The sequence below is a fragment of the Haliaeetus albicilla genome, chromosome 12 (genome assembly GCF_947461875.1).
Source record: "Haliaeetus albicilla chromosome 12, bHalAlb1.1, whole genome shotgun sequence".
NCBI lineage: Eukaryota > Metazoa > Chordata > Aves > Accipitriformes > Accipitridae > Haliaeetus > Haliaeetus albicilla.
Window position 1 is genome coordinate 39,748,869 of NC_091494.1, and position 20,316 is coordinate 39,769,184.

General features: G+C 42.1%; 1 protein-coding gene across 3 annotated transcripts in view; it reads right to left on the reverse strand.

The window, feature by feature from the left end:
- Positions 1 to 5,260: 5,260 nt before the first annotated feature.
- PRKCA (protein kinase C alpha) overlaps positions 5,261 to 20,316 on the reverse strand; it is a 163,314-nt gene continuing 148,258 nt past the window's right edge. For all 3 annotated transcript variants that reach the window (XM_069799344.1, XM_069799343.1, XM_069799342.1), the window contains 3 exons: positions 18,604 to 18,711; positions 16,001 to 16,141; positions 5,261 to 12,092 (listed from right to left, as the gene is read on the reverse strand). In XM_069799344.1, coding sequence (XP_069655445.1) covers positions 11,928 to 12,092; positions 16,001 to 16,141; positions 18,604 to 18,711 — 414 coding nt within the window. In that variant the 3' untranslated portion in view covers positions 5,261 to 11,927. The remainder of the gene's footprint in view (positions 12,093 to 16,000; positions 16,142 to 18,603; positions 18,712 to 20,316) is intronic.

Sequence of the window (20,316 nt, forward strand, 5' to 3'; positions counted from 1 at the left end):
GGAGGTGATGGATGCTCCATGCCAGCTGCCTTGGCGCTTGCTATTTTTTGTCGTTTCGTGGGCAGCACGGCCGGGGGGAGGCTTGGGGAGATGCCGGAGCATGGGAGAGATGGGCAGCGACCCCGGCACGCTGCTCAGGGGAGCCAAAGGTTGGGAACCACTTGCTAGAGAGACTTTTGAGATTTTTCTCTTCCCATAAGGGGGTATTTGTGGGAGAGATTTCGCACTGGATAGCAAAACTGGCATCACCAGCCTGGGGTTGGGATCCACAGCCGCGGCATCCACAGCTCCTGGGCAGGTGGGATGTGACCTTGGGACGGGCTGCTCCAACCGGGACCAGTTACGTGGCAGGAGCTGGCAAACGCTCGTACAACGTCTACTCCTTATTCCAGCGGCAACATTATTATTTTTTTAGCTTTCAAACGCTGCAGGTAGGAAAAGAGGAAAAACTCATGGCACCAAAGAACACCAGCCACTCTCCCCTCTCCGGGGAGAGTTTTCACATCCCGCTTGTGCCTTGACTAAATTAAAGAAATTAACTCCTGTGGGCTGTTGGAGCTGAAGCTCCGTTTGCTGTTTCTCCTGCACATCCCTCCGCCTGGAGCCGCTGCTTGGGAGGAAGCGCAAGGAGAGGTGCAACATTATTTTTATCTCCGCACCCACATGCTGTGCTAAAGCTTAAAAAAAAAAGCGCAGCAGGCAGCCTCCCCGAGAGGCTCTGACTCACGGAATAACAAAGGCGCACGTGTGAACGGAAGTTATATACTTTATTTAAAATAAAACACCCTCTGCAATCATATGGGCCTAAATTGGCTAATAAAAGCCGAAGGTGTGCCAGTTCAGGAGTTTCGCCCCAGCAGCTTGGCCAGTTGCATCCTTTAGCCCCCGCGGTGGCCAGGGGCCAGCAGGCACCACTGTCCCAGCCTGCCCGGCGTCCCCCCCACTGGAGGGAAGGAGGTTGGAAAGGGCACGAAGTGCCCGTGTCCCACCAACGTCACCGTCCGAGAGGGCCATGTCCTTCGGTAAGACAAGCTAGAAGAGATGCTGGCAGTAAGTTTGTTCTCACTACTGGCATTTGCTGTTAACCCTCTGCAAAAGGAGCAGAGGTACCGGCAATACACCCCCCTTTTGCGTCTGGTCTCTGGGACTGGGACTTGTCCAGTTTCCCCAGCATGGCCCCATCGGAGCCACCAAGGCTGGCTGGAAAACAGGCTGCTTGCAGGATGAGGGATGGCTCTGGCTACAGCAATCAGATTTAAAAGGTCATGTTTTGGAAAACAGTTTAGATGACATTAATTATTAAAGCCTCATAATGCTTGTATTAAGGGTAATAGTTTTCCATGTGATTTATATAGCACTGAAATTCATTATCAATCTTTTAATGATGTTAGTGTCAATCAGGCACAAGAATGCTAAATGACTTATCCCAAAAGGACCAGGAACTGATCCAAGGAGTTTTGGGATGCTCTCATTGCTGGCCTGTCCTCTTCCCCTCCTGCTGCCCTTGCACTCGCTGCTGGTTGCTGTTATAACCATTTCTGATGGATTTTTCCTGAAATCACACCGAATCAGTGTTTCAGACATGGTTACACTTGCAAGAGAAGCAAACGAATCCTGTTAAAAGAAGAGTGTTTCTGGAGGTGTCACTGAAAATGTTGAAGCTTTAATGAAGTTTTCTATGGATTGTTGCAGCGTGTTTTATACGGATTCGGAAGTCTCCCTGTTATGGGCACTGAGTTTTATTAAGTGCTCTGAATAGAAGAGCGAGATAAGGGATGATGGATCAAGTCCTCAAGGCTGAAAGAAAAATAACACAGGTGCGGACCAAACATTGGTTTGTAACCTGAGAAACAACTGGTTTGTGTCCAGGCTGTCCAGTTATCCGCGCTTCCTGGAGCCGCACGCAAGTGGCAAGTAGGGAATAAGCACAGGTTCACTAAACGGCCAGTCCCTGAAAACCAGACTTTCCTGGGCAAACCCAGCAGCTGAGATGCTGCTACAAACATCCGAGCGTCCCGATCCCCCGAGCATCCCTGCTTACCTGGGTATTTGTAACACACGCACACACCTGGAGCTCGCAAGAGTCGGGGGGGCAGCGGTGGGAAAATGCTAGCGTGAAGGAGGACGAAGCCATCGGTCCTGTAGAACCGAGGGGCATTGCAAACCCCTCTGGGTACTGCAAAACCCCGTGAGCATTGCAAACCCCTCCGAGCCGTGCTGGCTTAGCCTTACTCTGGGGTGTCAGAGGTGAATTAGTTTTCATTAAACTAATGCAGGAAACATCAGTATGTGTACTCAGCCTTCCAAAACCCAGCTCCTTTCAAAAACAGCTTTAATGGGAAATTTGCAGTAACCCCAATACTCCCCAGTAACTACAGCATGTGCGTCCCATGCTCCCGAGCGGCAGAGTCAGGCCCCTCCGTTGTTTTCTGCTGCAACATCCAGCCACATGGGCCAAATACTTTATGTGATGTTAACAGCCGAATCACCAGCCCAGGAAACGGCCACGTTGCTGTTGCCTTTGGGGAACAGCTGAATTTTTGCTCCCAGCTCAGCCCTTGTGCTATGGGGAGGGGGTCTGTGTCCTCTGAGGAAAAGGAAATTCATTCCCAGCATGTGAATCACAGGCTCTGCTGTGGCAGAGAGAGATGGGAGATTTTGTCAGCCTTGTTGGGTGAGAATAAGATCTAAAACACTTCTAAGCAAACTTCCATTGCGGGGTGGTTGTTTTTTTTCTCACTCAGGTATTGCACTTTAAATTGGTTTTGGAATTTCCCCCCCTCCACCTCCCCGCTTTCATCAGATTGTGCAACATCTCCTGAGGTGGGATGTCAGGCTCTGACTCAGGGACCAGTAATGAACACTGGAAGTGGCAGCTGGTGTCTGACACCGTCACCCTGGCAGCGAATGCGGCAAATCCCTTGAGAAGGAGACAGCGTTGACTCATTTCCCATGAGATCTGTCTCATTTCAACCTCCTCCTTTGGGACAAGCAGGGAAAAAAAAAGCAAAAAAGAAACCCTTGCAGGTAACTCTGTGGGTCCAGACTTGCCACTGCCTGTTCTCCTGGTGAGATCCCCATTTGTTTGGGTTTAGCATCACTTTAGGAAGGTGACAAGTGACAGATGCATTTGGGGAAAACATCTCTTTGAGGACAAGCCATCCACATGTGGCAAGAGCTTTTCCAATGTGGGCCCCTCATTGATTTGTCTGCTTTACCAGGGCTCCCCAGGGCTTACTCAGGGTTTTTTTCGGCCAAGCGGCAAAAGTTGCGTTTGCCGAAGCAGGTGGGGTTATAATTACCTTGCTGTAATTAATGCAGTCATCATTTTAGCTACCCTAGCAGCTCTCAGAGGAGATGGTTATATTTGCAACTCATGTACCAGGTCTGTAAAAATATTCTGAGATAGTTCTAAGTCAAATACCCAAAACTAAAGAGAAGTTGGGGCTGGGAGAGGGACAACGTGCCTTCAGCTGCAGGCGGTGGCCACGAGTAATTGCTGTGATTTATAGAGTGCTGGGCGCTGGAAGCGTTCCCAACAGAGATGCTCTCCTGTATGGGATGCGGCCGGCATGGAAAGATTCAGCCTCTCCTGTGGAAACCTTTAACTCTTAATTTTCCCAAGGACCACCAGTCTAATCTTGCCTGCTTAGAAAAAATCAAACAAAAATGCACAGTTTGTACAAGCTGCCTCCCTTTCACCCAGGAGTCCCTCTCTACCCCTGTCCGGGGCAGCAAAGGAGGAGAACGACCTGCAGCCAGTTTGCTCCGAAACCACCAGCTCCTCAGATGCCCGTTACCGATATTCGGGTCAGGCTGGAGTAATTTTCCACCCATGCACACCTCTGCCGGACTTGCCTTTCCCCAGGGACAAGTCTGGAGGGTTTTAAGAGACTCTCATCTCATGAGGTTGTCTCACCCAAAAACCCGATGACCCTGTGAACGGCTGCCGTACTGCCGGTGGTTTGGTTGAGCCACAGCCGGAGAGTGGGACACGTGTGTGCCCACCATCTGGGCACTTCGTTGGCAAGCGGAGCAGAGATGAGCTACGAAAGGCTGAGGGTTTTTTGGGTTTTTTTTTTTGCCTTAAGAGCCTGGTATTGAGACTGCAAAAAGTTTGTTAACATTTGGGATAATATTTCTGAGAGGTTTAAAGGACGCATTATTCATATTGATCGATAACGATCATTACTGTATTAGGAGCCTTGACAGGTCCAAACATCCCAAGGATGTATTTCTCGGGAGCCGAGTGCTCCCCTCGCAACTCCTGAGCCCAGCCTGAAGGCCGTGGCTGGGAATGAAATCCCACCCAGCCCCTGCCTAAGCAGCCAAGGTGGTGGGAGATGCAGGTCTGGCAGTACTGAGCTTGGACGACCCCTTTCCTCTTGCACCGACCCTGCACGTAGACCAGTTCAGGGCAACGAGGTCTCCACTAATTCCTTCTTTTGCTCTGCAGAAAGCTCTCCAGGCCTGAGAAGAGACCTGTCCATGGGCTTCAGGAGAAGCTGCGGACAGTAGATGAAGGCTAAGTGGCATGTAGCAGCCTGGAAACACCGTCTCTGTAGAAAAAAAAGAAGAATTTCAACTATTCCTTTGGGCAAACTCAGCCAGACTTTTCTGCAAATTGAACTAACCCAATTACTGAATTAGCGTAAGATTCAAAACATTTGAGAGCAAGCGGAAAAAGGACCTGTCTATCAAGTTGTCACAATATTTGTACATCGCTTTCAAATTTTGAAAATAAAACGACGTCGGCCTAAAGGAGGCAAGTGCTTGGACTCGAGGCGAGTATGGCTGGTGGGACTGGGATGTTGTGTCCTCTCCTCCAGGAGTGCTAAAACAAGTATTTCCTGGCAAAGGTGGGCCCCCGAGTGGCATTAATCACCATGAAGCAAACCCTCTTCCCAGGAAGAAGTGGACTCACGCACACAGGGGTGTGAAAAAGCAAAGTTTTGAGTTTTCTTGGGGTCTAACTGCTAAGAAGGAGGGCACATCCTCAGAGAGCCGCCTGCTCACCTCTCAGCGTGCTGAAATCCTCTTCCAGGTATATCTTTTCCCCACTTAAGCCTCTTTTTCTCTTGATTTATTAACAGGAATTAAAAAAGGGCCCAGGTTAAAATTCTGTGTGTGAATGGCGAATCGAGGTCTGGATCTGGGCGAGTTCTGCTGCTGATCACACTGTAATCTCTGCAGCCTCTGGGCTTTGGGGAGTCAATTTTGAAATGAAATTTCATAAAGGCAGACCAAACTCTCACAAAAGTAATGATCAGTATTTTTATTCATACACACTTGCTTTGAAACTACAATTAATATTTAACAAAAGCATTTCATGCAAACAAAGATTGAAGATATTGCGAATTAAGAAAAAAAAAGATGCTGTAATTTATACATCAGTCTTGCCCACTATACTTCCAAAGATTTTTTTTTTTTGATTTTTTGAAAAATGAATGGCCTCTCCAAATTTTCTGGTAGCATCTTGCAGATAAATGATAAGAAAATAAATAATGCTCTCCTCTTTATAAATACAAAATTTGGGTCTTAAAATAATATTATAAAATGTGAATGAGTTCAAGGTGGGATTACTCCTTGTTTAAAAAAAGATAACATTAAAGTAACATGCAATCATTTTAGAATTTTCAGGTGTGCTCTGTTTAGTCGTGCAAAACCATATACGTGTCGGGAAATGCACATTTTTAAAAGAGGCAACGAGCTTCATTTTGTTGAAATTCTTTTTCTTACATTCATTTTAATAGCACGTGAGAGAATAAATGAAAGGCTTTGTGGGGAACAAGCCACAGATTCAATTTGTATTATCACTGCAAGAACATTTTTTCCTGCTCCAAGTCAGCAAGGCATCCGAGTGTGCAAGCTCTACTGACTTCTATGGGATGTGAAGCTGCTCAAAGGTAAGCCCAAATGTCCATGCTCTGCCGAACAGCAACAGGCACAAGCATATACTTAATATTTTTGCTGAATTGGGGCTTATAGGCTTAGTGCTGCCAGATGCTGGATACCACAGTCTTGGCTCCAGTAAAGCAACTAAGCAGACAGCGAGCTCTAAGCACGTAGCGGTTCCACTGGATGCCTTGGAAGGCCAAGACAGGAGCACACGAACCTCTGGAAGGACGGAGCCATTGGCAATATTAGCTCTCAGGGTTCAAACAGAAGGAAAATAATACAATTCAAATAGTTCTTAGGAAAAGGTTTATAAAGATCAGAAACGTAATTTTGCTTTCTATTAAAATGTTCCTGTCACCAGCTCATGATTATAAAATTAATGTCACATTAGCTGTAGACTTTCCAATGTATCCCGTAGTGAGAAATGAGCTTCAATGGAAGCAGGCTGGGACCGGTTATCAGTGCTGCTGCTACTCTTTCTGCACATCACTGTTTAAAATTATTTATAGACTGCTGATTTTTTTTTTTTTTTGGGCAACTGACATCAGTGGAAGAAAAACCATAGCTTCTAGGGTGGTTTTCTTTTAAATTTGAACTATGGTGTCACACACAAGGAAAAGAAAAGCATGAAGATATACGACACAGGAATACATTAAAACATCAGTGGAATAAACCTGTCATGGATGGACCAGCTGCATGAAGCATATCACTTCTCCCTCAATAGGAGTCAGTATAAACATTACTAGAAAACATCTGTGCTGACTTCATTTACCCATAGGGAATCTCACCCTACAATAATCAGTTCTGCCAAGACTTCCACTTACATGGAATTTTTAAATTGCACATACAAATCTCAGTATTTGGAAAAGAGGTAAGTGCAGCTGACCTACGCAGTCAGCGAGCATCGCTCCCCACTGCACCCTGACTCCAGTTAACAAAAGCTGGACTCCAGATTCTGTAAGAAACATATCAGATCTGATTTATTTTGTTTTAAATGGTTTCAGCAGAATTACTAAACTTCTATAAAAAAGTAGAAATAGGATCGTATATCCAGCAATACCATGTGAATCGAATAAGCTGATTTAATATTAAAAATTATAATAATACTTACACAACTCTTTTCAGGTTAAAAGTGTATTAGAAACGTTATCCGAGAAGTCCTCACACCTCCCTGTGAGGTAAGTAAGTATTATTATCCCCATTTTACAGATGAGGTAACTGAGGCAGAGAGGTTAATAACTTGCCCCCTCTCTCTCAAGGTTTCCTAGGAACAGGAGGGCTGTAGTGCATAATGATTATTCATTATAAGGCTATTTAATTACCAATTGTTACTGGCACAGTTACTGGTTGGTAGGAAATCATACATGTTTATGGAGTCAATTCTTATTCAGTTCTTCAACTGAACTATTTCAGATCCCATCTAAGAGTGTGGAGCTGAGGAAAAAAGTGCTTTAGCTTGTCTACTTTTTTCACTACTTGGCAGCTCAGTGCCTACCTACCCAACAGAACACAGAGGTAACACATCACCTACAGCTGATACTCAGGTTTGCAAAGAGACAAAACCTATGTACAGTAATTTATGCTAATGACTAAAAGAACTGAAAATCACATCAAATGTTTCCAGAAGTTTTGTGGCAGGTCCAAAAGCCCACTGTAAACTCAATACTGTAAAAATGTTTTCTACTCATACTAAAGCTTGATTATTGGATTATTATTATTATTCCCAAGGCTGTGTTTTGTTTAATAAGGAGGATCTTCCCTCTCTGCTAACTGCTTGTGTCTCCTATGGCATTTAACAGGGATTGCGTCCGAATTCACCAACTGAGAAAACAGACTTGGCAAGTGGTACCGCTCAATGCCGGCCCTTGGACACGTCATCTTTCCGGCTAGAAGACAAGTTCCTGTCTCACTTGACCTTATTAATTTTACAAGAGCGTGACATTATTCAACTGAATTCACCCCAAAAGACAGGATGGCTTTCAAAGGCCAGCAGCATTTAGATATGATGAGTGTCTTTTAAACTAACAGCTGGTTTCCAGAAGAACTTTCTTCAGTTTGTAAAAGGAAATTCAATTGTATTTCTGGAAAGAATGAAGGATCAGAAAGCTAAATTGCATTTCTCCTCTAAATTGGATTAAGGGGGAGTATTTTGTTATGGGAACGTGCTCTCTCCTTCTCACATATGTGCAATCCTTGCTAAGAGCACCGAGACTGGCCGGTGGGCGAAGTCGCTGTCCTGGAAACCCACCACCCTGCTGAAGCGACCTGAAGGTGGATAAAAACACCCAGATGCCCATATAATGAAGAAATTTGCCTAGGAGCCAGTTAAGTTCAATTTAATCCCTGAAAACAACTTGGAAGTTTTAGGTGGCAGACCTGTGCCCCTTGGGACTCGAGCACATGTGGGACAGAAACACAGCTCCCAAAGCTTTCACCCCAGCTTCAGTGTATTATAATTTTCAATTTGACGTTTAGAAACCTTTGTGATAACGTGGGTGTTCAGGTTACGGCTGCTATTGAACACAAGTGAAAGAAAAGCAGTTCTAATGCCTCTCCCTGTGTTGATACATGTTCTTCAGAAAACCAAATCTTGTGAAAAATATATAAATAACATCTGTATTTAAAAAGATAGGAAAAAGCTTGCTGGATAGTTAAGGTTTTACTTGCCATTATAAATTTCTGGATGATAAGCAAGCCACCTGGAGTTCTCATTAAAGGGCTGGTCCAACCGTGAGCGTTCACGTGCAAGTGCATTAGGCAGAGCAGTGAGGAGTAACACAAACATTCAATCCCTGCTTTATACAACCCTGTCTTGTTCCTGCAGGATCCATGAGTTCACAGTACCTTTTTGTAAGCATTACAGACACCTACAGAAGACGACACGAGATGTGGCAAGCCCAGGAACTTGAGGTAACAACGTTAAAGAGGAATTTCTGCTACTACATCAGAAAAACTGGGGAAAAAATGCAAGTGCCTAAAAAACTGGTTATGAGAAGAAGCCAGAAAATGAGCGGCTCTGTCCAGATGTTGGACCAGCTCTTTAATGCCGTGTTCTGGTGTGAACATCACCGACTGTCACAGCTGTGCCAGCAACAACTGCCCGCAATGGGACTTCTCTGTACAATTCATATTTCATCAGGAAAACCCGAACTGCTTGGGAACGTCTACCTGTGGGATCTCCTCCCTGTTGCCGGCTTGGTTCCGTTCTCCCCCTCTACTGCTTTTCTTGCTTCAAAACCCTGTGCACTGGTATTTCTCCCTGTATTTTCCTTTTCCAAAAGTCTCTTTTTCACTTCACATTCTTAAAACACATGTAATGCCGCCTCTCGGCAGAGTGACTTACTTGAGAGCCCCTTAATTATTCAAAATCTGAGCCGCAGTAATCTGTTGAATCTATTATCTTCTGCAGTATGATACTCAGATTTTCCTAAACTATGGCAGGCTAATAATATTTAGAAAAACATAAGTAGTCATGAATGCTGCACTAGTCTACATGCTTCATGGTGAATATCATAATTGTTAAAGTATATAACATACAAAGAAGAAAATGAACTCTCAGACTCGGCTGATGACATACTTGACATAAAATGGTTTAAAAATTTTACTCCTAAAACATTTTTAAAATTTTGAGTTCTGTTTTTTTAGGCAACAGTCCCAGTTCTTGTTAGTTGGTCAGTGCCCCTTGTTAGCCGTGTGTTTTCCCGTGCCTGCAAACGGTCCAGTTGATTCATTAAAACCTGCTCACTCTTAGCCGGGGGAGATGCTCCTTGCTTAGAGCTGGGGCTGCAAAAGGACTACGACTGGGCAAAAGTCAAACTTCTGGAGTGTTGCAAATCACGTGTCCTAGGCACCAAAAATACGGCTTCTGAGGGCACCACGTGTGCAGAAGCGCAACACAGTTGCCGTTCACATCCAACCGTGTTTCACTCAAAACCTGTCCCACTCCACCATAGGTCACCCCCGTAAGTCAAACCCATCCACCTGGCCACCAGTTTGCAGGACTGGCTCTTTCTAACAGACTCTTTGGCACAGGTTCCATGTTTTCTTGTCAAAAGATGATTAGCAAGTAGATTCCCCCCCCCCCCCCCCCAGTTACATAGTCTAGTATAAATTTAAGTTTTTTTATGGCAAATAACTTACTTTTTGAATATGTTTACATGCTGGAAAAATTGTAATCAGTCTGCATGCAGCAACAGAGACATCATGCTTCTGGCATCGTCATGCACATCTGACAGACAAAAAGTGCCTATGGCTGCTAACGGTAACAAGGCAGAAGGGAAAAAAAAAAAGGAAAATGCACCGACTACTATTTTACATGCTGTAACAAAACCGAAATATGCACAAAAAATATTTACTGATATTTGAATTAATATCTTCTGGTAAGTCGTTAGAGGAAATATCAAAATTTTTTATCTAAGTGATAGGAGAGGAGAAGATTGCATTAATTACAGTGTTCATCATTGCAAATAAAGTCTATTTCCTTCTCTGTAAGTAATAAGCAGATATGAAATGAAAGCCTAATTGAACCTTGTATAAAACCTGCAGGTAGCAATTATTGTTTAAAAGTAGATCTACTTTTAAAAAAAGAGATTATACCCTAAGCCATTAACAATATCCAAAACCTAAAGTAAAAACCAAAACAACAGCAATAAAACATTTAGCTAAATCTAAATGATGTCATTCAGAACAAGAACCTTCACAAATAAAGCACAATTTGTTTTATAAAATTTTTATAATACTCTTTATGCTTGATACGATTATGTCAATAATATAGATCTGCTTATTATTAACCCTTATTATTAAGAGTTATTACTAAACATGCAAAATTCATTGCATGAAGCATATGCAAAGTGTATTAAATTCCATTCTATCAATAAAACAAGTTTTAGGTGCTGCTTCTTTCAGGCTTGATTATTCTACAGCCCAAAGTTTTCTGAATTAAAACTGATTATTTTATGACTAAATCTCACTTGATTTTCATGAGTTATTCTGGAGAAATCAGGAAGTCACTTGGGGCTGCATTTTTTGTTAATTTAGTATACATAATGCTTTCTTTGATTTACTGCTTTATACTGCAGACCATAAATAGACACATGTAAATAAGATTGAAGGGATTACAGTTCTGTTTTACATTCCAGGTTAACAAATTTCATAGTAAAATATTGGTATTAGAACAGGCTAACAGTAAACTTGAGGAATGGTGTAAATTAAATTAACTGAACAAACAATGGCACCCTGGATCACAGAATAATCTCATGGAGATTAAAATTCACAAAAATATTATTAAAATTATTATTACTATTATTATTATTATTAAAGACAAAATTTCACCCTTGAGTTTATCACATGCTACTTAGCAAAGATCCTAGAGATCTGGCCACCACTGAAGTGTGTTTAAACTCGGTGTCGATTACAGGATTGGTTCACAAAGCCTCAGGGTCTAACTTGATTTTGTCCCCCCCTCCCACCCACTCCCAACTTGTTTCTGTCATATTTTCGACACAACTACTTTCAACCATTTTTTTGCAATGCGTCTCCTCCCCGGTGCCGCCGCCGTTTCGGTCTCTTGTGCTGCTGATCTCCCCGAAGTCACTGGGCAGAGCGGGGAGGAGCGGTCCCTCGGGACCGAGTGCTCCTACCTCCCAGCATCTGCACCAAAGGACTAAATATTCGAGGTTGGGGTTTTTTTCAGACCGTGTGCTAGATTATTTCTAACACAGCAGAGTGGAAAAGGGAGCAAAAGGACAGAGGGAAGTTACAAAAATATATAACGTACCAAAAAATGGGTAAGTTTAGACGAGTCAGTGGTGACTTCTAGAAGAATAAGTGGGCACCGTACACTAATTTATCTCCCATTAAGACAACATCGCTGTTGCAAAGCCAAAATCCTGAATAAGTGGCCCTTCCCCCATCTTACACTTTCTAACCCTACAATTTCCAGGCCCAAATGGAATCAACAAGGCAAAAGCCTAAAAATTGTAGGGTTAAGGACCGTTCCCCACTGCGGGATTTGTTCCTGTTTTGCTGTTTCATGCTACATTTTGCAAAAGGGGGTGTACGAACTGGGGGTTGACGTAAGAGAACCCTTCAAAATCTGTTTGGTCTATGTTAGCAATGACCAGCTGATCCGGAGGTGTTAACACCGGCTGTCCTCGTGTAAAGAACTTATCGAAGTTTTCGGCACCTTTGCCACACTGCAAGAAAGAAAGAAAAACAGAAAAAAGGCTGAAAAAAATCAGCAATACATTGGCAGCTCCAGCTTTTTGCAGATTTTTCAGGACACATGCAAGACTTCCCCTCATTTCTTATGAGTAGTTAAGAAAAAATTTTCTTTTCAGATATTTTTAACAAAAAAATCCTAGGCAAACAGAGAAGTTTTAATAGATGAATTTTGATGAAAAACAGAGTCAGAAAAGTTTCCATCCATCAGCATGAGATGACAACGTAAAGAGGCTTAAATATTCAGAATTACTGGGATAAAAAAGGAAAAGGAAAATATTTTTACGGACATGTATTGGCAAGAGATACTTTATCTGTCAAGTCATTTCATTCTTTTTAAAACCTTTATGATGCAAAATTAAATTTTCATATTAGTCTGTTTCCTTCATGATCTGCAGAAAGCTTAATGTAATTCATTTATATCCCTTGACTCTTCATTGTACAGCCTATAAACTCTCGTAAATTCATAAACGACAACAAAGCTCCAGTCCTGGGGACTGCAGGAGGGAGCTGGGGCAGGGGCTGCATCCTGGGAACAAGTCCTCATTACAAAACGTGCTACCACAGGTTTCCTCCTTTTTTTGTCTACGAGAAGAGACATGTCATCTTGTGAAGCCCAGCTGAGAAGAAGGGTTATATATAGCTACATGCTGAACACAACTCAGTCAGAACAGAAAACAAAAGAAATCAGGTTTGCGGAAAGGATAGTTTTAAGTAATGCAGAAAACACTTGAAAGGCAGGGAAGTATGATTAGAGGCAAGTTAAAAAGGATAAAGGTGGGACCAGAACAAAATTAGCTTGGGTGCAAGAAAATATGCATATTTGAGGAAAACTAGGCGTTGAATATTGTGGAGAGGTCTAAAGGAAACTGGTAAATCTGCTTATCTCAAAACTATCTGCTGTAAGAGATCTTTGAACAAAGCGTGGTTGTACGATAAAGGTGCTGAATGTTTCTTCCCGTTGTCCCTGACCATCTCCTCTCTATCCATCCCTACAATATATCTACCTATGGATTTACAGGATAACATTACGCTATTATCTTCAGATTCAGAGGATAACTTGGAAAGGGTAGAATATGGCTCATACAATAGACCAATATTAAACATTGATTTTTCTGAACTAATGCAACATGAATAAAGCTGTACATTTATAGTAGAAACCAGCTGAAGAGGGGCCCATTAAGGGAATTTGAGGGTGAGGTGTTCAGCTATGCTGAAAAGAGCTCAGTCACAGTTTCCAATCTTCTTGCAAAGCACCCGGCACGTCCTGGACTGGGACACGCCATCCGATCCGAGCTGCAAAGAACTTTTGCTGCCTCGGGCACAACTTGGTTTATATTTCGGATGAAAAACGCATGCTCAGGTACTGGACCGCAATGCTCACAGAAGGACACTTGTTCAGTCTTGGAAGAACACAAGCAGAGGAACACTTCAACGGGTTAAAGGCTAATGGTAGTCTGCTTTTTTCACCCGGGGTTCTGCACTCACCGAATACCCTGGTGCCCACTGAAGCCAATGCATTTTGGTACAGAATCTCTGGAGAACAAGAATGGACACAGCTGAACTTTGACAAGGGGAAAACTCTGCATCATTGGAATGAAAGTTGGTGTATCCCCAAATTAACAGTCAAATTTATTTAGAGGCAGTACTCAACTCAGAGCAGCAACAAAAGGGCTATTTATACAGGGAAGACTTTTGCTAAAAAGATGTTCTATAGATATGCATCATCCTTCCACAAAATTATGCTTTCTTCTTTTATTTTTCTTTTTTCCTTCTTCTTTCTTTCAGCAAGTGGAAGGTATTCAAACAAGCTGTGTATTGAAACCGAAGTCCCTGACTCCATTAGGACTCTCACTATTGCTTATACTAGTAGAGGGTAAGAAATAACTCATGTGAAATTTGAGTGTGAATATAATAATTTATCAATAAATTTGCATCTTCAATTACGTATTTGTCTTCACATTAAAGAGTAGCATTGCTATTGTGAGTGTTAATGCAGTATTAAAGCAGAACTGAGAATCTAGGACTCGAACTCCTAACCTTACAAATACAAGTAAAATGTCCTTCTTGCCAAATAATCAGTCTATGCCCATAACCTGTGAAATGTCAGTCTGGAAGGGAACACATTATTTAAACCAACCAACTGCTGACCTAAAATCTGCAGCTCCGTGTTCGAGTGAGAACCATGCCTGTGTGCAAAAGCAGCAGGATTATTCCTGCAGCAACACGCTTCCTAGAGAAGATGTACCTACAAAGGTTTTTTGAAAAAGCCCCCACACCCAACAAAGCCTATAAATACATCCGTATCTTCAAACAGATTAAGGGTCATGTCTTTTTTGCTTTGTAGAATCAATATAAATAGAATCAGCAATCACAATAAATGAGTTATACATAAGGTATGTAAATATCAGACTTGGATTTTAAATTATTTTCGTCTGGGAAAGTTAGGCTCCATGTGAATATGCCTTGGTGTATTTTAATAGCAGTCTGTATAATGAAAACAGGTCATGATAACCACAGAGATAAAGCACAGCTGCTCTAAACAGGAGCCAGGATCTGCCACGAAACGTGCTATGATGGAACCAGACCACACTTCAACCTTTTAGTACCTTCATGCTGGTGTTACTTTTAACTTCAAGGAGAGTCTAAGCACTCAGTTGCTGAGCTAATAAAACTTACAGACATGAAGGTAGATTTTTTTTATGATCAGCTTTAAATTTGACTCAGGAAGCATGCGACAAAAATCTTCCATAAAATATGCTATAAGGAGGTGCAGCTCCCCTTCGGACAGACAGCTTGGGGACCAGCCGGGCATAGTTGGCAGCACCACGCGTGTGCTTTACTTACTTACACCCTTCCCTGCATGCAAAATCCACACCATATGAAAAAGGTATTTCCCCTAGCCCAAAACACTCTCCTCAGCATGCAACTCTCCTCCTGGTGATGTGAAAAAATCATTTGTATGCAAAAAAAGAGGAATATATTCTGCCACCGGGTAGTGGCCTCCCTCTGTTCATTAGTTTGTGATACCACACTAGCATGTCTGTCCTGGTACATAAATCAAGCGTACACACCAATCAGTGATCCTCTACTTGCAGTGCTACAGCCAACTATACATCTCAGTTGAAATAAAAAAAGTGCTAGAGAAGAAAGATTGAATGTTAGGACATAACGATTTACAGCTGTTCCTGAAAGCTTGTGTTCTTGTGTGCAAATACTTTTCTTTGCCTGTCAATAAAGCACAGTACACGCTGTAAGAAATTCTGTATCAACAAATACAGCTCTTCAAATTCTATTATGCAAACAGTTCTCATGGTAATGACATCTTTCACTTGTTTGGATTTCTAAAATATTCCTACAGATACATGTGTGTAAACCAGTAATAAAAATAAAAAATAAATCAGGGATTATTCTTGCAAACTCGGCAGATGCAGGTTCTGTCACTTGAGGATGGGGAATACGAATGCCTTGTGCTGTGTAGCCCACCATGGAGGAAATTCAGCTCAGTAATTCAGATACCTTTGATCACTGACTTTAGATGCTGTTCAGAGGAGACAGTCAGGAACTGCATTTATTACATGTCTCCAGTGGCTGATGTCAATATGTCAGTTTTCCCTGTTTTCAAATTCTCCTGCAGTGCATGACTGTTGAAGTCGAGACTCAAACCACTGAGAGACTTTTTTGCAAGGGACAAAGTACACTGGGTTACTCTACAGGGTGCCAAACCATTAGCAGATTTACAGACTGGTCTGCTATAATCAAATTGTCTTATTTTACAAGTGTCCCAGATTTGCAGCGCCATCAAGCCAGCATTAATCTCACCCCGCAGGAAAGCATGACGGCAGACACATTTAGCGAGGGAAGTACTTGGCATCTCACTCACCACTTTAGGTTTGAAAGGTGGCTGAATCTCTCGGTTTTCCAGTTTTTCCCAGTCAATTCTCCTGAAAAAAGCATGTTCCCTGATGTCTCTTTCACCTTCAAGGCCACAGCCAAGGCGCTTTGCGGGATGTTTAGTCATTAGCTATTAGGAAGAAAACACCAAATGATTAAATTTAACACTGGAATGAAAGTGAGACAGACTTTCCCCAGAGTGCGATGCTCTTGCTCCTCTCCTGAAGAGGCAAGTTGCTAATAAAATTGTTTTGAAAAGCTAAAATTCATTTTTTGAAGATTAGTTTTCTTGTTTGATCACTGGAGACAGCACATCAGCAGCAAAATTAAGGGTTGCACTTGAGAACGTTTTCCCATTTGGCAGATGTTGCCGCTGGAGGTGTGGGTGAGCAGGCGGTGCCCAGGGCAACTTGCCATCGTATTAGTTCACAACTCGCTCCTGAATTGCACCTTTAGTCTTTCAGTTCAGCCTTATAAATCTCCAGAATAGCTTCTGCCCTACCTCAACAATCAATTAAACTTAATAAATTCCAATATACTAAAGCTGTACAAAGTACATCCCCCCCATTTCATTTTTCTGGGCTTGTTCAAGACATCTCATTACAGAGCCTACAATTTCTTGGCACCCAGCTGACAATATCTAATCTGAGTTTCCTCCCTTGCATCCTTAATGACATCTTGGTCAATACTATACCCAGTTGCATAGATTAAGCAGACTTGGGGGAAAAAACCCAAAACCACCACCATTGCATGCTGGGAAACACTAACGTGCTCCTTAATTAACAAGCTCCTCAAAATCTTTTCAATTGATATGTACATTAGGAATTGAGCAATGTAACCTTCAACTCTCAGTTCCAGTATTGTGGGGACTTTTTAAAGCTCTTTTACAAATTATATATGATTAATGTACTGCTGGGATTGATACCTCAACACATCTTTTTAAAACCTCAGCTGTACCACTTTAGTCTCCTTCCAAATGTTGAGTTGATCAGATTCCAATTTTGAACCTAAAATAAAAGTGACTCTAAGCACACTTTGGGAAGTCGGCTGTGCACTGGGCTGGGAATCACATCCTTCTTCAAGCTTAACAACAACTTTCCCATTTTTGTTACCTTTTCTAAACCCCTTGCTTTAACAGTAGGTGATATAAGAAAATGTGAATAATGATTCTAGTAGTGTTAATTCTTTCCGAAGTTACTGCATTTACCAAACCCAACAAACTCTGAATCAGTGGCATAGATGTCAAGCACACAATTCAATTTCAAGAGCACAGCGGGCACGTTCGTCTTGCCCGATGGTGCACAGACCCAGGACTGCTGAGCTACTGCTGACTACAAGGTTCAGAAGCTTTCTCACATTGACTTCTTAGCTCAGGCATAATGCTTACTGAAATTTGGGATTAATTTGTTAGTTTAATACAAACAATGAACATGTTGGTATCACAGAGACTTGACCTTAAACCTTGTGGTGCAATGCAATTTTAGCTTTCCGACCTCCCTTTGCATAAGCATCTAGCAGAAGAGCAGCAAGCAGGACGCCTGAAAACAGGGTAATTTAATCAAGTTCAAACTGTGCTGTTTGAATATATGATTTTCACGACAAGGCATCAATCTGCATGTACTTTACAAAAATATATCATGTTTAGTTTTTGTTGGCCAGCATGTCTACACCGGGATAGGCTCCAAAATTAAAGTGGTCTTTCCTTTTACCTTGTGGTTCTAAACAGCTTTTCTTTTCCTTGATGATTTTTCCTTAAGGGATTAATATCCAGCTCATGTACAATACTTCATAAATGGTTGCAAAGGAAAGGAAGAAAGTAAATACCAAATTAACTGACACTAAGTGCAGTGATATTTTATCAGTGTAAGAAAGACATCAAATAATGACTTATAGATAGTGGTTTGGAAAAGCTGCAGACTGAGTACTCTAGGGAATCACGTGGAGGCAAAGGAAACCCAAATGAATTCTTTTTTTCCTGAGCTAATCCCCTGAAGTCAAATCTATTCTCTTCCTCAAAAAAACCCCCCAATTTAAAGTAACTTAGATTCTAAGACAAATTTTAGGCCACACAGGTTACTACTGGGTCAGGATTTCTTCACGGTTCCCTTGCACTTACACTAAAGATTTTCACATATGCTCATCTTTACCTACATTTAAAAATGATTCTTATTAACAATTTTGCTCTGCTGCTGTCATCAGGCATGCTGGGCTGAGGACTCGCTGGAGTATCAGGTATCCATCCAAGCTGAGAAATCTCCTCACCCTGCAAAATTGGGGTTGTGCTGCCAAGGGTTGAGAGGCAAGGTGGGTGGAGACATTTCACACCATCGTCCTGTTTATAAATTCTGCTTTGGGTTTGGCAGCTACTGATTCTGACATTTGTTCTTACCATAAAACAAGCAGGCACTGCGGGAAGAGCTGAATACTTATCAGTGACACCAAGCGATGAGCACTTCATGACAATATAGCTTAGCACTGCCTGACAGAAGCTGCACTTAAAAATACGACGGTGCCATATCAAAACCAGACAAATTTAGTTATTCACAAGGATTGCCAAAAAGGAACTTAATGATAAAGAAGCATCTATCTCACCCCCTTGCAGATGGAGACAGCTTCTTTGGATAGTGATTTTGGATAGGAAACGTTATGCTCCATTATGGACTGGAAAAGTTCATCTTCATCTTCTCCATCAAATGGAGGCTGTTGAAAATAAATCACAGTTAAGTTACTTATTGGTTTGGTTGTTTTTTTTTTAAAATTCTCCACTTTTTAATGAAATGACACGACAATACTATGGCCACACTGGGTCAGGGCAAAGATGCAGCCAGCTCAGCAACCTGCCTCCAGTCAATTATAGATGCCCGGAGAGGTCAGTATACAGCAGTGGTCCTTGCCCAGGAATACACAACAAACTCTCAGTCATCTGCAGCTTGGGTTTCTTCAGACCCAGAAGTTTAGTGTTAATCAGTCTCAGGTGGAAATGGAGGGGAAAAGTTCATTTCTGCTCTCAGCATGGCAGCCAGGTTAACGAAATGTGTGCAGGATTATCTTCGTGATCATCTTTAATCAGTTTTTAAGGCTACTGTGCACCAGACAGCCAAAATACTTTAAAGGGTGAAGTTTGAAGACTGTAACTTTCAACTACCTCGTGCTAAGGTATATGCATTCCTCACTGTCCTGGTTTCAGCTGGGTTAGAGGTAATTTTCTTCCTAGTAGCTGGTATAGTGTTATGTTTTGGGTTCAGTATGAGAAGAACGTTGATAACACGCTGATGTTTTCAGTTGTGGCTAAGTAGTGTTTAGACTAAATCAAGGATTTTTCAGCTTCTCATGCCCAGCCAGCAAGAAGGCTGAAGGGGCACCAGGAGTTGGGAGGGGACACAGCCAGGAGAGCTGACCCCAACTGGCCAAAGGGATATTCCATACCATGGGACGTCGTGCCCAGTATATAAACTGGGGGGAGTTGGCCGGGGGGGTGGGAATCGCTGCTCGGGAACTAACAGGGCATTGGTCAGTGAGTGGTGAGCAATTGCATTGTACATCATTTGTTTTGTATATTCTCATTCTTTTATTATTATTATTGTCATGTTATTATCATTATTATTTTCTTCCTTTCTGTCCTATTAAACTGTTCTTACCTCAACCCACGAGTTTTACTCTTTTTTTTCCAATTCTCTCCCCCATCCCACTGGGTGGGGGGTAGTGAGTGAGCGGCTGCATGGTGCTAACTTACCAGCTGGGGTTAAACCACAACACTCAATTCCAGTTAAACTCCAGTTTGTTTTATAAGACACATGGCTGTAGACTCTGTTTCTGTGATGGGGAGACTATGACAAGAAAAGGCTGCATTTTATTTTTAAATATAGGTGATGAGGAAAGTGCCCGTGGGTGAGTCCCCAGGATACGGGCACTGTGTAAGACTCAGCTAATGGTAAATCTCATTTTCTCAAAAGCATTCAGATGCCCAATATTTGCAATGCAGACTGTAAATGTTAACAACTGCAATTGCTACACTTCAAAAACTTTTAAAATGTCAACTGGAATTTAGTAGAGAAACTATTAAAGGCATTTGTTAAAAATGTATGTTTTAAGCTTAGGAAATGTATACCTTTAGCTAATACTCATTGAAAGCCAATTGCAGAAATTTTTTCCAACTCAAGACTAATAGAATTCCTTAAAGTTGGTAGTTATCTGCCATTTACTGCAGTACAGTGTTGCTTTTTTACTTGAGTGACTCAGAGAGCAGTGTTTCATTAACTGTGCAGAATAAGGGGTCTGTAACTGAGAGTATTTCAAGTGGCGAGA